The sequence below is a fragment of the Xiphophorus maculatus genome, chromosome 11 (assembly GCF_002775205.1).
Source record: "Xiphophorus maculatus strain JP 163 A chromosome 11, X_maculatus-5.0-male, whole genome shotgun sequence".
NCBI classification, from domain to species: domain Eukaryota; kingdom Metazoa; phylum Chordata; class Actinopteri; order Cyprinodontiformes; family Poeciliidae; genus Xiphophorus; species Xiphophorus maculatus.
This window is the reverse complement of record NC_036453.1, coordinates 15,395,312-15,411,365: the sequence shown is the minus strand read 5'-3', so window position 1 is coordinate 15,411,365 and position 16,054 is coordinate 15,395,312. Positions and strand designations below refer to the sequence as shown.

The 16,054-nt window shown below is 39.4% G+C and overlaps 1 protein-coding gene across 1 annotated transcript in view; it reads right to left on the bottom strand.

Moving 5' to 3' along the window:
• The window catches only part of LOC102228205 (opioid-binding protein/cell adhesion molecule homolog), a 264,906-nt gene extending 257,612 nt beyond the window's left edge, over window positions 1-7,294 (bottom strand). Inside the window, exon 1 of the mRNA XM_023342407.1 lies at window positions 7,048-7,294. Within this exon, the coding sequence (XP_023198175.1) occupies window positions 7,048-7,117 (70 nt within the window). The 5' untranslated portion in view covers window positions 7,118-7,294. The remainder of the gene's footprint in view (window positions 1-7,047) is intronic.
• Window positions 7,295-16,054: the final 8,760 nt, after the last annotated feature.

The window sequence follows — 16,054 nt, the reverse complement described above, 5'->3', positions numbered from 1 at the left end:
TTCGACTCACACACACTGGGAGTTGTGTACAAGGACCGTCGCAGCGGTTCAGGGTGTCTTAAGTACAGTTTTAACCCAACAGTAAGTTTTTGGGCTGTGGTAGGGAGAACCCAAAAGAAAATCGAACAAACACGCAAGCTCCACGCAGGAGGATCCAGGGTTGGGATTCAAAATGAAGACCTTCTAGTTTCAAGGCAACAGTACTAAACCCTGTGCCATATTATTTCAGTGATGCATTCAAACCATTTATATTTGTATTTTCAGGGCGGAATGATTATTAAATTTGGGTCAAATTGAATGGAATCCTTCTCTAATCCAAACAGGGTTAGATTTACACGTACAGAATAAAGTACACGCATAAACAATTTGAACACCGACCTTCAACAAGCTTCTGTCATGAGTCAGGTTGGATGTCTGATCCGAAGCCTATCCTTTCCTTTTTTCTTTTGCCCAAATCAGACTTTTTTTTTTTTTTTTTAACGACAGTCCGAATGACCCGACCGCAATGTCCCCCCGCCCAAGTCGGGCAGGAGGGACATGACCAATCAGAATGGTCATTTTGCATTTTATCTGACTTTTACGTCATTGATGTGAGAGAAGAATAGAAATATAATTTATAATAATGGGGAAATCCCGGTGCAACAGTAGTGAAGAGACAGGCAAAGTAGATTCACACAAACGTAAGAATGTGAAATTTATAAAAGCGCTATAAAAAGAAGGCAATCCGTAAAGGGAGGCCTCAGTCCTCATGGGTTCGAGTCCCAGCCCGCCTCTTCCCTCTCTCTCACAACCCGCTTTCCTGTCTGACAACCATTAAATAAAGGCCACTAGAGTCAATGAAACCTTTAAAAAAGAAACTCTAATGAAACAGTTTAGTAAATTTAAAATAATAATAAGTGACGATAAAAATTGTGTGACAGCAGAGGTGTGCAAATACCAGCAGAAATCTTTTCACAAAATGAGTAAAACTGAATAAAACAGAATATATTTAAACACATTGATTTTGTTGGGAGTAGTAATGGTAATATAGTCTTTCAGCTGCTGGGAGGAAAAATCTGCAATGACACGCCTTTGAGCATTTAGGGTGTAGAGGTTTGTCACTGAAGGAGCTCTTCAGCTCAGCAACAGCTTCATGCATGGAGACCATCTCTAGAAAGTCTGAGGGGGAGAAAAAAGATAAAAAAGATATTTAAAAGATGCCTGTAGTCAAGCCTTCAATTCCACAATGGGATCAACAATGGGATCTTGTGGAAAACTTGTGGTATCAGGTTTGGTGGTGTGTTTTTAATAAAAGTGATCAGCACAACCACCTTAGCAGACTGGTAAGGAATGCTAGTTAGGAATAGGATAACATGTCACAGCAGTGTGTAAACCAAGCTGGTTACCATCATGAGAAGGCCCCAGGTTTCACACATCACCTATTTAACAATAAATTAATAAACTGATTACTTGCAAATATCTCTACTTTGGTCAAACTCAAGTCATAAAATTCAACTCTTGGTTGGTCACCATATATAAAGCGAATACTCAACTCAGTTGCTCAAGCCACGTTTGTATTGTCCCCCATACAAACGTGGCACTGTTTAAATGGAAATTAAACCTTCCAACAATATATGATTTATTGCCAAGGCGTTTGTTATAACCAAGATATAATAGACCAAAAACTAATTTCACTAAGGGTGTTTTCACACCTGACGGTGCAGTAAACTCGGTTCAGTTGGGGACCAAAGTTGCAACATTTGTTACATTTTCAGCTGCTGCAGTTTGCTTTCACACCGCGATCAATGTCAAACGACTCAAACCCTTTGAAAGCGACGTTCCCCCTCATCCTCCTCTCGCCTGTGGTGCTGCTGCACCAAGAACTACCAAAGGAAACGACACAAAACCTCAGAAGAAGTCACTGGGCGCAACTTCCTTCCACAGAAAATGTAGCATCAGATTGCATTGTTGTAGGGGGTTTTTTGGGGGTTTTTTTGTCTTTTGTAAAAAAGACTACAAGCCATTTTTGCGCCAGCGCTAGACTCTCACATTTGTTTTGGTTGTATTTACCAAGAAATCCCTCCGCTACAGTCTTTTGGCGTGGTCACAGAGCACCGACCGCAACCGAACAGAGACTTGGGTTTTTAGGTGGACCAGAGTTCACTTTTTTGGTCTGCATCAGAGCTCAATTGAGCATTCACAGTTGCATTCATACCTCCCCAAATGAACCGGACTTTATGGACAAACAAGCTACAGTTCGACTAAAGCCGACTGAAAAGAGTTGGTGTGATTGAGTGTAATCTTGGTAAGTGTTCTGGACGCTTGCTCCTTAGCTGGAAAATTGAGATATGCCTTTAAAAACAGAGAAGATCTGCTTGATATTAGAAAATCTTGCAACTTTGACAATAAAAGTAAATATTGCAATGACTACATCAGTTGTGGTACTGGTCCTTTATCTCTCTATTTTTATGTTTCTGATTTGTGATTCCATCTTTCCAGTTTCCTGGATAAAGACATTTATGTCTGGTTTCAGGAATTGCATCTTTGATTAACATATTATGTTAGGATTTTAAAAAAAAAAGCAAATTTATAACACTTGGAATACATTAGCCAGTAATCGATACATTCCAAACAATCTTCTGCAAAATGAACATTGAGAAACACTAATATTGCGATGGGAATATACTGAGCTGCCCTAATGAAGGAGATTATATATAATGTATAACGCGAGCACTCTCCATAATTCCAAGGTCAATGACAATTTTTCAATTCTGGTAGCATAATTATTTTTTTTCTCTACTTTTGTATTGATTGTTTGTCATAAAGGAGTCGTTAGTGGATAAGACAACAGCTGAATGTTTCAGCCTCTCCATTTAACATCTGAATGAATCAGCAATCGGTAAACATCTTTTACTTTGTCAAAGAAAATCTGCAAGGATGTACCTTGGAAGTTTCCCCCACTTAATGCTCAGATCTTGAACTATTTTTGGTCAAGTGTTTTGAAACATGTTGTGGTACATAATAGGTACCGGAATACACAAAAAAATACATATATGTCAGCATACTCAAGATAATACACATAGCCAGGTTTGTGTATTATCTGGTGTGACCTGTGGAGTACCTGAACTCTGAGGTGTGTTTTAGCCTCTGTCTTTGTTGGCTTCATGGTGAATTTTTCCCATCCTGTTCTGAATTTTCTTTTTTCTAAAGGTTGCTAATAAAATCTTAAATAGATGATCAGTAAATGGTCAGCAGCAAGTGTCACCTTTCTAATGCATCATTTGGCTTTACGGCATGTTATTGCTCCACTGCTGTTTTATATCTCATATTTGCAGTATGGGTATGCACTCTTTGTGTTTTGTAATGACACTAATTACTCTGTCAACATTAATGAAAATATTCCATCTATGAATGCTTTGACCTCAAACGACAGACTGCTGTCGTACATTAATGACGTGCTAATTTAATCTTGCATTGTTTGCATTTGGTTTCAGTTCAGATAATCTTATAAAAGAGCTCCACACAGAATATCCTTAGCTTCTGCTCAAGGGTTGACCTTTGACCTTGAGGCACACACATAATAATAAGAAGAAGACATAGCCTCTGTCTTATTAAGAGTGCACCTTCTTCTTACCAAATTTAATTAAACACTACATATTTATTTGTGGTAGCAGAAACGTATTGAATTAAAACAAGATGGCGACGTATCAAACAGACTTCCCCTGAGCCCTTACGGTTCACATACAGCGTAATGACCATTGGAAGATTCATAATTCAATGCTCATCCATAATTCACTCCAGCCGTCATTCAAATACCTCCACAGGTACATCGTCTGTCTGCCAGCCCAACACTTCAATCCAACGCTTCTGCTGAGTTTTTGCAAGTTGGTGTACTTTGTTTTTCTTTATCCTTCCTTTCACCCTTTAATCACCAGTTTTGTCCTGATACAAAACGATACTCATATTTTTATCTACAAAGCAAAACATCCAACAAAAACATCAGTCCTTTAATCTTCTTATGTGTTTTGTCTTTTGTTTAGTACCATGCTGCTGAACCCAACATATTGTTAACATCCGAAATGGGAAACAGAACCTGAAATCCAAAAAGCGTTCAGTTTTAAAGTCTGATTGGTGCATCTCCACTTCTTACCCGAGTCTGGAAACCGAAAGTGCTCCAGATTACAGCAGGTGAGGTTTTTGAAAACTGGATCATCATGTGAAAATATGTTTCAGACAATCAATGCACACTGGAAAAAAGCTAACTGAACACTGGCGCATGAACGTGTCCCCTCCCAACTCGTTCACTTTACCCCGAGACGCGTCTTCATTCTACAATCCACAGCAGCACAAGATGCTTTTGTAGTCGAAGACGGAAAGTCAGGAGTGGCACCAAGATGCATCGCTGAACATGTGGGGGTTGTAATAATATGCACAACAGACTGCCAGTCAAATCTAAAAACCACCCACCAGAATGAGGTGGACGCATGGCAGCTTCAAATCAGTCGTGAAGTTAATTCCCTTTAAAAATTCACACACACACACAAAAAAATTCAACAGCGTTTCAATGGATGTTGTAATATGTGAATGAGAGCGTTGGCTGCAGGAAAGCATCCACACTCCGTTTTCTACCAGAGGGTTTATATCAGCAAATCCTATGTGAAACGGTTTTGCGAAGCAGTGGGGATAGAAGTCCCACTGCCACTGAGTTTCTCCACTCGTCTACATTTGCTCTCGTTAACCACAGAAGATCGCACATTTATTTTTTCAATAGGTTACATTTATCCACGTGTATTACTTAATTAAAATATCTCTCAAGACAAACATGAAATATCTCCTTGCAGTTCATGATTAATGGAAACTTCTCTGCCGAGCGCAGACCTTTTTTTTTTTCCTTTTTAACAAAACTAAATATTGAACATTTTCAGATAATTTTATATCCGCATTCCCTACAGAGACTACAAACACTCATTCAGCTCTTTAGAACCTGCACAGAATCAAATGGGATGTAGACTTAAGTAGAATCTGCTTTGCTTTCAGAGAGCAAAGAGCATTTTAAAACAGTCACGATTAAAACAGCAAGGTCGTCTAAGGGTGTGGTTGTCCTGGTAGTGCATGAATGCGATGTGTATTCAATGATCATCTTCTCAGATTCCAGTCATCCGCTAATTTCTTGGTGCACCAGTTGAGTATCCTACTAACTCAATAATTATTCTTATCTCACTCTGTGTGCAATAATCTGAGTCTGTAAATGTGCTTCAGATTGATGTGATCTGGACTGAGATCAGCAGAAGATGGACACAGTGGTCAGTGCCTTAAATCAGTCCAGCTGACACTCGTTTGCCCAGTATTGGCACCCTGACTGGTCTGCAGATGCGCAACAACAACCTGTGATGCACAGTGCATGTCTGTGTATCCGTGTCTGGATAACCAGACAGGTTCTCCAGAAATCTGAGCTCCGGTAGCTTTCCTTGTTGGACAGGACCGTGTGACCAAGCCTTCCCTCCCCATAGGACCCTGTGGACGATTGGTTCTTACCTTGGGCAACTTTTGATAGGCAGCAGCTGCATTTCCGTCACAAATGCGCGCAAATCTCTTGTCTAGATTCAGCTTATGTCGAACAAGCACTATTTTGCAATGGTAGCGTTTCCGTTGAAGAAGACATTAAATTACAACCTGCTTGTATGCGATAAGTTATTAAAGCCAATGGCAGCGATGGATGTAAACAGTTACATGAGAAATGCATTTCAGTATCAGCTGTTCAGCCCCAACGAACTGAAATAAGTCTGCAGTGTAAACTTCCCCATTTCAGATTTTAAATAATATTCCAAAACGCATACAGTACAAGCACTTGAAATAGCCAAATTAGGGGAATAACAACAATCCAAAGTGCATCACCTGCCAAAACATAACTTGAATTTGTTTGGAAGAACTTCCAAACAAAGCATCTGCTGTAAAAAGTGTATAATTAATGTACGTGTATCGTTTTTTGTTGTTTACTTTGATTCCTGGGGCCCTCTGGAGCCATTACTGACCCACTCACGGCTCCACGCCGGGTTCAAAGCCCAACTCTGAAACTCTCTGCTCCGGCCATGACAGTCCGGCCCTCCTCCAAACTTTAACGCTTAAACATCAAGCCAATTTTCTGCTTCTAACCCATTAGCTTTGAGGACAAAATGTTCACTGGGTGCCTACAACATCTCTTCCCTGCCCCTGTTTTATTGATTTCATTATTTCACCGATTCATCAACTCAACTATTCCACCCTGACTCCAAGGGTAATTATGGAAGGACAAAGAGGAATTACAGAATAATTGTAAACTGGCGATAAGAGTTGGAAAGTAGAAGGAAAAAATAAATAAATCCATAACGTTTAAATCGGGGACTGACTCTCACATTTGGGTCGTTTTGGGCAAGAGCTCCACGTTAGCAGCCCTCAGAAGTCCGGCGCATGAACGGACTGTTTTAATGCCAGGTGCAGACAAGGTTGGACACACCGAGCTGTTCCAGTACAACACCACCTCCCTCCAGCCCTGGAGAAGAATACGCGGCTTAACTTGTGTGACCTGAAGACGTTGTCGAAGCGAATTAAAGAACTAATGCGCAATCAACTTTGCAGAGAAGCCGGGAGAACAACAGGGGGGGGGGAGGACAGCCGCACCGTGCAGGTGCATCACAAAGACGCTGCAGAAACACTTCGCCTCCTCTCGCTTTTGTACTTATTACCGACATGCGACAAAAAAATAAAATAAAATTATAAAAATCAACAGCCCGACTACTTGGGATCATCCGGATATAGGATTAAACTTTCAAAGAGGAGTCGGTCCCAGGATGCAGTCCAAACATTTACCGGTGTAAAAATACTTCAGGGAGCCAAGAGCGCTCAGCCGCATCTCACTAATCGCTTTACTGAAGTAGAAGCTCAGCCGGCGGTCATGATGCGGTCAGCAAGGAGCAACAAAAAAAAAACAAAACCCAGCGGAGACATCAGCAAAGCGTCCCGCCAATTGCCAACAACCCGACAGCATGCAAAGCACAGACGCGACTAGAAGAAGTCCTCCAACATTTTTACCTTGCTCCATCAACAGGATGGTCATTCCGATCAGCACAGCCCAGTACAGCGGGTTCTTCATGCTGCCCATCGTTTCGGCTGACTATGCTGGGGGGGGGGTCGACTCGGAAATAAGTCGGAAATCTTCTGAAAATCCACAAAAAGTCCAATTCTCCCAGTCCTCCGAGCTGACTGGGAAAACATCCACTGACTGCAGCGCGCAACAAAACTCCCACCTTCAACAGCGAGGATCCGGGAGGCGAGTAGAGGGGAAGCTACCGGCAAAACGCAGCAACCACTTCCGGCCAGTCTCCATCCAATAAGAGACACCTGCTGGGTTCTCCTCTGCTCTCCGGCCGACGGTTGGGCTGGCGCTTTTATTTTGAAGCGCCAATCAACCCACCTCCGGTTTTAATTTGTTTAAATTAGCAGAAGCGGCGCTAATAATCACTTTTTGTGGCGGTGCAGCTGGTGTTATTTAGCCATTGTTGGCCCCCTTTTTTTTTTTTTTTTCTTTTTTTTTGCAACCAGCTCGATAAAAAAAAAAAAAGCAAAGACGTAAGCTTCACGTGTTCTAATCTAAAACATGTTGAAAAGAACCTTTTAAATATTAAATTTCGGAGGGAAAAAAACTCATTAAACAAAGTAGGACGATTGAAGGAGCCGCAGTGTCATTCAAACTCTGGAGAGTTTAATCAAGACGAGGATTAAACTTGTTCTGCCTGATGTTGCCTTGACAGAAAGCTGCGACAGAGACGCAGCAATTCGTGTTTTGTTTTTTTTAGTTTGTTTTCTTTGTTAGCTTGAATGTTTTGGTCAAACTGTTGTGAATAAAAACCTTGTCAGAAAATCAGTGTGCATTATGTTTCAACGACTGAAATATGCTGGGATGGATGAGTAAATAGGCCTATAACGTATAATTTAAAAAAAAAAAACTACTTGTCTGGTTCAGCAACATGTTTTTCAATGGTTTTACTCTGTGTCTCTCTGTGTCTCTCAAGAAAAAATTAAGGCTATTTCATAAAAAGGAAACGCGTAACCAAAGCAGTTATATATCAAGGACTCATAAACAGATTCCCTCTCGGGGGATTTTTCTTTGTTACTGATTTGTTCATGTTGTTACTGTAAGGACACATTAGCATTCAAACTTTTCTAACGCAACCATCGCTGAAACAATGCAGCGTTTACAACGCAAAAATACAACTCCTTGGCTTTACTGGGAAACACGTCCAAGCTAACAGTTAAAACCCAGTCAGAAGGCAACAAACAGCTGTAGAGACGCGCCTCACAAACCACCACGTTTCATTGCAGGGGCCTGAAGCTGCAATGCTTCCCCTCTGAACGCAATAACCCGAAACAAGCAGAAGAAAAACAGACAGACACAAACATTGTCAGCCTGGCCTAATCAATGGTTTATTCAAGTTAACTCAACACACGACTCCATGTGGCTCAACGCTCGCGTGCAAACGGCGTCAGGAAATTAAAATAGTTCACTATTGACACATGCAGGAAACGTTGTGTGACGACTGACTACAGTAGATGAAAAACTAAATGATCAGTGTCTATTCCTTTGTCAGGTGTGACCAATGCCCCTTTTTTCATTTTGCCAATGAAAAAAGGTCATTTTTTTCCATTGGCCAATATTGACCAAATATTGGTACAAATATTTCCCCTACATGATTTTTTTTTTTTTTTTTCCCCACATTTTACAAGCACAATGTATTTGATTTAGGTTTTATTCAGATTTTATGGAACAAACCAATTCAAGCAAAAGTGAAAACATTCACTTTTGCTTGAATGTTTTTACTGCAGTTAAAACAACAACATTGGTTTTGCTTTGTGTTGACTAAAACCTCTGAAAGTTGCAGTCAACCTCTCTCTTACTTTGCTTAATAGCTTTTAACTGTGCAGGTCATGCCTGAAATTTGGATGTGCAGAGGGTAAACTGGGTCACAGAGAGTAAACACTATAAAACAATATGCATTATCTGCAGCATTGTTCATTAAAATGGCACACTGTTCATGTATTAAACGGAAATATGTGCACTATACACACTCAGTGAGACCGTTGTATTAGAGAATACATTCAGCAAGTACTTTCATTACTTTAAGTGTTTTTTTATTTAATAAAAAAAGGTATTTATTTGCTTTTTTTCAAGTAAAATAATTAGTAATAATTTTAAAAAGAAGTGAATCTGGATTCTACTTTTCTTTTTTAAGTGGAAAAAATGAAAAAGTTGTTATTTCTGTTGTTATTTTGTCTTTTTCAGTGGAAGTAAATCTTTACATGCTTTACATGTCATACTGTTCTGAATCTTGCAAAAAAATGCATATTTTGTAAACATTTTAAAGAACATTCTTATTTGACAGCATTATTGTGCATGCACAGGTGGATTATTTTATGCCAGCCAAGTCACATGGGACCCCCCACATGTCCCGGTGGTACCGGTGAGTCAACATGCCATCAGTAGCTCAGTCTCTTTTTATCTTCTTACGCACAAGTCGCTTAGTGCAGGTGATTCCTCTCATAATGCTGCTATGCTTGACGTCAGTAGAATCGTGACTTCGGCCAGAGTTGTATGTTGTCTCACCCTCGGAGGCTGTGCAAGCTAACTCTCGCAGGAGTTGTTGTTTGAGGGGATGTTGGTGGTGTCATTGGGGAGCGCTAGCCCTCACTGTTAGCAGGCCCGGCACCGTTGCCAGCTCACCGACTCCGCCGTGCCGCCCTGGCTTCGAAGTAGTGAACTTTCTATTATTCATATTTTGATTTGATACAGAAAGTGATCCTACCCTCTGTCCATCGCACGTTTTCAGCCCTTACAACGATTTAATCTGGATGTTGTTGCCATAGGGACTGCTATCTTGTGACGTCTCAGTTTTCCTCGACGATGATGGGAGAGGTTTCTACAATGTCTCTTGTATGTATTGTAATTCTGTGTCAGAGGTTATGAAAAAAAAATCTAAACTTTAACCTCATGTTTTTCTTTCTTTTTAATTTGTATTTTTCTTATTATCCACAGGATTCAGGTGCCTTGGCAGACTTCATCCAGTTTCCTGTGGGGTTATTGACTGTTATGTTGTGCTAAGTATATCATTTTGCTCAAATAAAACATTTAATCTTGTGAACTTAAAATCTTTTGTTGTGGCTATTTAATTCGTTTAAGGCAATCGGTTTAATAGATTCTGCTAAGTAAACTGTCCTGTTCATGTAAGTTGGACTAACCTGATGTATTTGAGTTAAGAAGACGTTCATTTACTTTCTATATCTAAGTTGAAACAACTTCACTTAACTAAGTTAAATTAACTTCACTCAATAAAGTTCATACAACGAGGTCTTAAGTACACTGAACAAGGACATGTTAAGTAAACAAAACTTAAGTTTTTTTTAAGTAAAGTTGTCAAAGTTTAGAGTGCAGATAGACAAATACACACAAATGCAGTTTAAGTCACACAATACTGAAAACATGCAATTATTCAAATCATAAACATACCTTGTGCCTCGATGAGAGGGGAGGCAAACTTTATACAACTTATCTTCCATCTTTTGATCTCCATTAAGCTGCCGTTGCACTAACAGTTAAACAGGAAATTGTCCCTTCAAAACAAAGCATCAAAACACAAACAGGAAGTTAACCATAGTTAAATCTAATTAAGGGTCTAAGTTATTACTATAAGTCATTTGTAGTCAACCGTTACCAGATACTGAAAAATGTTCCTGTTTATTCTTGACCTGTTGCTATGTTTGTTCTGTATAAACATGAATTAATCCACTGTCAGATCACACATTACAATGTTGACTTCCGCTGGTCATTCATAAGTTTAATATGAACCATATTTCACCACACACACACAAACACAACACAACACACACAGACACACACAAATCCACTTTCTCACTACTCTCTTTACTTCACTAGAAAAGTGAAACAACTTTTGACGGGAACGTTTTCTGTTCCTGTGGACAAACTCCACCCACACTGAGTGACACTCAGCAGAAGTGGAGGAAAACATCAATAATCTCTGCATGACTCATTTATCTTGATTTTAATCAGCGGGTCAATTTGACCCTGAACAGTATGTGTGTCTCAAGTTCAATTATAAAAATCACCCATTGAAAAAAAAAGTGTAATTTAAAAAAAATGACCAAAGATCAATTTCAAGGAAATTATAGTTTTTTTCTGTCTAAGTTTTTATCAGTGGACATAAAAAATGTAAATTCCATTTTTTATGTCCAAATGAGTAAATGAGCAGGTTGTCGTCATTGATCCTTAATTTGTGAGAAATAATAAAACATCATTGCACAAATATTGATTGAAATGGTTAGTATTGGAGTTAATAATCAGATACAAAAATGTTTTGGAGGAATTTTTTGGTTTCTGACACTATTGCATAATTAAACACTTTTCAAATTGACCCACGAACATTATTGCTGTACCTCAGAAACAAACATAACAGGAGAGTTAAGTTCCAACATCACAGTAATGGTTAATTATAAGCTGCCAGATTACCCAGAGTAACAAATTAATAATATTTAACCACTACATACTCAGGGACAGAGAGCAGTAACTACGTTTATTCAATTGTATTTAATTGAGTGACATTTATGGGGGGGAAAAAACGATTTTAGGAAGTATTTTTACGGCGCTGTACTTTTTACTTTTACTTGAGTAATTTTATTATGAAATATTGCTACTTTTACATGAGTAACATTTCTGGACTCTGTACCCACTGAAAAAAAAAACAAATATGTTCCAACTAAAAATTTACCAGACAAACACCTACAGTTTTTGTTAAAGTTTCAGAAGTTTTACATTGAAAGAAATTGATATGAAAATGTTTTTCTTTTGCCTGATTTTATCCATTTTTGTTATGAATTTTTGTCAAAGTTGAGAGTTTTTACTTTATATTTTGGTCCGCCTGATTGTGTAATTTTTTAAAAATTATATAATTGATAATTTGATAAGTTACTCGGTTTTTGAGTAGCATTTTCACCAAATACTTTTTTACTCTTGAGTAATTTCTTAGGCGGCTACTTTTTACTTTGACTTGCTATTCTTACCCGAGTACGATTTTTTGGGTACTCTGCCCACCTCTGCCAACTTTCCCCACAATAGCAGGAACCTTTAACACACTTAATTCATTGCTTTAATTCACTTACTAATTTATATTTACCTGTTACCACACAGGTATTATTAGAGCAAAGATTAGCGTCTCCGTTCATCAGCAGCCCTGAATTACCGTTGGCTTGCGGAGTCAAATGTATTCACTATTGTGTTCGATATGCCCTCTGGTGGCGAACTTCTGCAACTACATGCTTACTGCCACCCTCAGTCTAAATATGAGAAATACAGCTTGATGAATAATTTCCATATTACAACAGAACAGTCTTCAATTCAAACAAAATAAATGAAAAGGGAAGCGGTGTAGCTATGTCCAATATCTATTCTGTTACACTCAATTGGCAGAAAAAACTGACAAAGTATTTCTGATGACTTACAATGAGTCGTTCTTGCTTTGTTTTAGAGTTGTTTTAATTCAGACACTTTGGGGGGTATGCGCAGCCTCTTTCAGTTCAGGCCACACAGCATCTCAGTCGGATTAAAGTCCAGATTATGATTGGACCACTCCAAAACTTGAAGTTGGTTTGTTCTGAGCCATTCAGGCGTGAACCTGCTGGTGATCGTCAAACCATTGTCCATCTGCAGAACATAGGTGCTCTTGAATGTCAGATCGCAAACTGATGGTCAGACATTCGCTTTCAGGGTTCTGCTAGAGAGCAGAATTCATGGCTCCGGTTCCTGAGGCAGCAAAGCAGCTCCAGACCATCACACCACCACGTTTGACTGCTGCCGTGATGTTCTGGTTCTGAAATCCTGTTAATTTTATACCAGATGTAACAGGACCCACACTTTCCAGACTTTTGTCTCATCAATCCCCATAAGGCTGGAATGATGAGATGAATCTGAATCATGGTTTGTCAGCATCTCTCCAGGACAGGATGTTCCTTATAATAAATGAATTACTGAATTACTGCCTCATAAAATCATCAACCTGTACCTGTTCGTGAACATTGAATAAAAACCTGACTTTCTGCCATGCGTCATTTTCGCTTCAACTTGTTATGTGACGAAATATTTGCCGGGCTGGAAGAAGCCGTGTTCCATAAGCTCAGGTGATGCATTCTCCTCTCTGGAGGTAGAGAGTGAGACGGAGAGAGAGAGACGGGAGGATTTTAACGGTGTTTTGTCACTGAGAAAATCAACTAGAGATGCCAGAAAGTCCGTCTGTGAGAAACTGAGAGAACAGCATGTATAATGCCGTAAGCTTCATGAATTTTCATCCATCACCAGCAACTATTCTTTTTGCATACAAAAGCAACACCCTATTCTTATTAATCCAAATGTTAATGTTTGTCCCTTCTGTTGCCTTGGTAATGCACAGTGATGCACAAAGCCAAGATTTCTGTGGAATGTTTTTTTGTTTTTCTGTTTATCAGATAAATGCTTTCTTACTGTTGCAGACACAAACCAGTGACAAACATCTCATCTTCTGGTGTACTCTTTAATATGACTTGACTAGGATACGGTCCTTGGTTTTATATGCTTGAGCAGCGTGGAATCATAGTGATTTTTTTTTTTTTTATGGTAAATGACGCTTATGCCTTAGGGAGTCAGATGAATGTCTTGACTTTTACTGACATTTATTTGAGTAGGTGTTTGGCATGATAATGATCACAAAAAAATCTGATGGGCAAAGAGATCGTGCAAGGTGGGATTTCGAAAATCCTGCTGCCTCAGTTTGTGTCAATAGGTGTACCGAGGAGAGCTCATAAGATCAAAAGTCTGCGGTAATAATAATGTGTGGGAATAAGAGAAATCTTGTATATCCTCAGGCATAGAGCCGCCTGCTAGAGTTTGTATACAAATGAGCAGACGTGTAAACTGAACATTCAACTAGTAAAAATGAAAGCAAGAAAATTAGGACCATTTGCAATTTCTTGCTTTGATAAAATGCATTAGAAAATATCTGAATTCATCCGTCCTTTTGGGTGCTGCATACATTACCAAGTTTTATGTTTATTTTATCTGTCATGACTGTGCTTCTGGGCAGAATTATTCTGAGTAAATTTAAGCTATGCAACATTTATGTCCCACATTTGTTTTTACCAAAGAGGTGCAGGAAGCCCAGCTCTTTCAGTTACCCATCCAGGTTGTTTGATCCAACACTCCAGACTGTGGCGACAGGACGGTCAGGCATCCAGTCAGGATCACTCATGCCAAGTTTGGTACCAATTGACCTTTTTTGGGAACATTATAGCGTTTTGTTTGCTTTTGCAAGTACACCAAGTTCGCCACTTGGTGACGCCCCCTGAGCGTTTATGTATAGTTTTGATAACTTTTAATGCCCCACCCTTTACCGCATCCAGACCAAAAGTGAAGCTGATAGGTTAAATCCTAAGGAGTTTGTTAAAGTGTAAAAGTGAAAAATGGCTCAAATTTCCCCTCTGACCCAAAATGGCCACCTCCCTGTCTCCAAGAGACTTTTTTCTTGATTTGGGGTGATCTACATACAGTACATACCGAATGTCAGATCTCTACAACCTATGGTTTGTCCCATCTCACGTTAGGGGGCGCTGTAGAGCAGTTAAATAATTAATTATTCCTGAATATTCGTTTCTATTTTCACTCGACATCGATAGTCTTTACTCAAATATAGACATTCAGGAAGGAATTGATGCAGTGAGAAAGATCTTCAAAGAACATCCAGACAACAGAGAAAGAGCTCTTACAGCTGTTACAGATCAAACTCACTAGAAACTGAGTTCAATGGAGAATTTTTTCTCCAAAGGGCACTGCGATGGGCAAAAAAACTCGCTCCTGCTTACCCAAATATTTTTATTGTCCCAGGGGAAGACCTCGGCCCTAAAAAAAAAAAAACAATGTTCAAAGAAACCCATACATTATTTCCGATTTCTAGATGATATTTTCGCCGTTCGGTCATTTTCTGAAGAGGATTTTGAGGAATTTTTAAGGACTTTGAAAAAAAATCACAATATCTCAGTTAAATTGACTATTAAGACCGCCATTGACTGTTTAGATACAACCACCTATAAAGGACCAAATTTTCAACACAGCCGCTTATTGGACATTAAAGTATTCTTTAAGCCTAGAGAAACGCATGATTTACTGTTTAAAACAAGTTTTCACTGCAAACATACTGTTGCCGGTCTCATTAAATCACAATTATTGCGATTTCATAGGATCTGTAGTCAGCAGGCTGACTTTAGATAAGCCACTAAAACGTTGTTCTCCACTTTGGCCAGCAGAGGGTGCTGTCGCCCTTTCCTCAGGAAATGCTTCACATCATTCTTGGAAACTAAGCCCATTGCCATGTCCTCTCTCCTGCCCTCTGTCACCACATTTTCTCCACCTTCAACCAAACTGATCAAAGTCGTTGCAGTGACTATTTTTGACGGACAACTCAAAATTCCAAAAATCAAAAACTTGAGACTTAAAGGTGAATTCACTTCAAATAGCCACTGGAGGCACTGTGGGTTTCTGGCGTACGCAGTTCCAAAAAGTCTGTCAAAAAGGCATTTCTTTATTTACGTCAAAGTTCCAGGCAAACAAGTTACAGGCTCCACGGGATTCTGCTGCTTCTCTTGCTCTGATTATCTCACCTGCTGTCGATCTCTTCCACAGCAGAGATCGACTGATCGACTGAATGGGTGAAGTGACCATCAAAGTAACTGGTAAATAAAAACCACGTGACCATCCCACAAGCTTAAAGAACTACCTAAAGCCTACGTATTTATACTCCAGATGTTTCAACACCTGAATGTTTAGCAGCTTTTGGACGGGATCTAAAACCTGACTGGTGTTTTCCTGAAACGTAGACATGTTAAACCTTGGTGTCAGATTATTAAACACTGAGGCATCAAGGCCCCTTCTCTCACAGCCAGATTAAGGCTGGATTATCACTTTTGTCTTTCCAAACACTGAATCCTGGCCCATGTTTCCTGTTTGGAC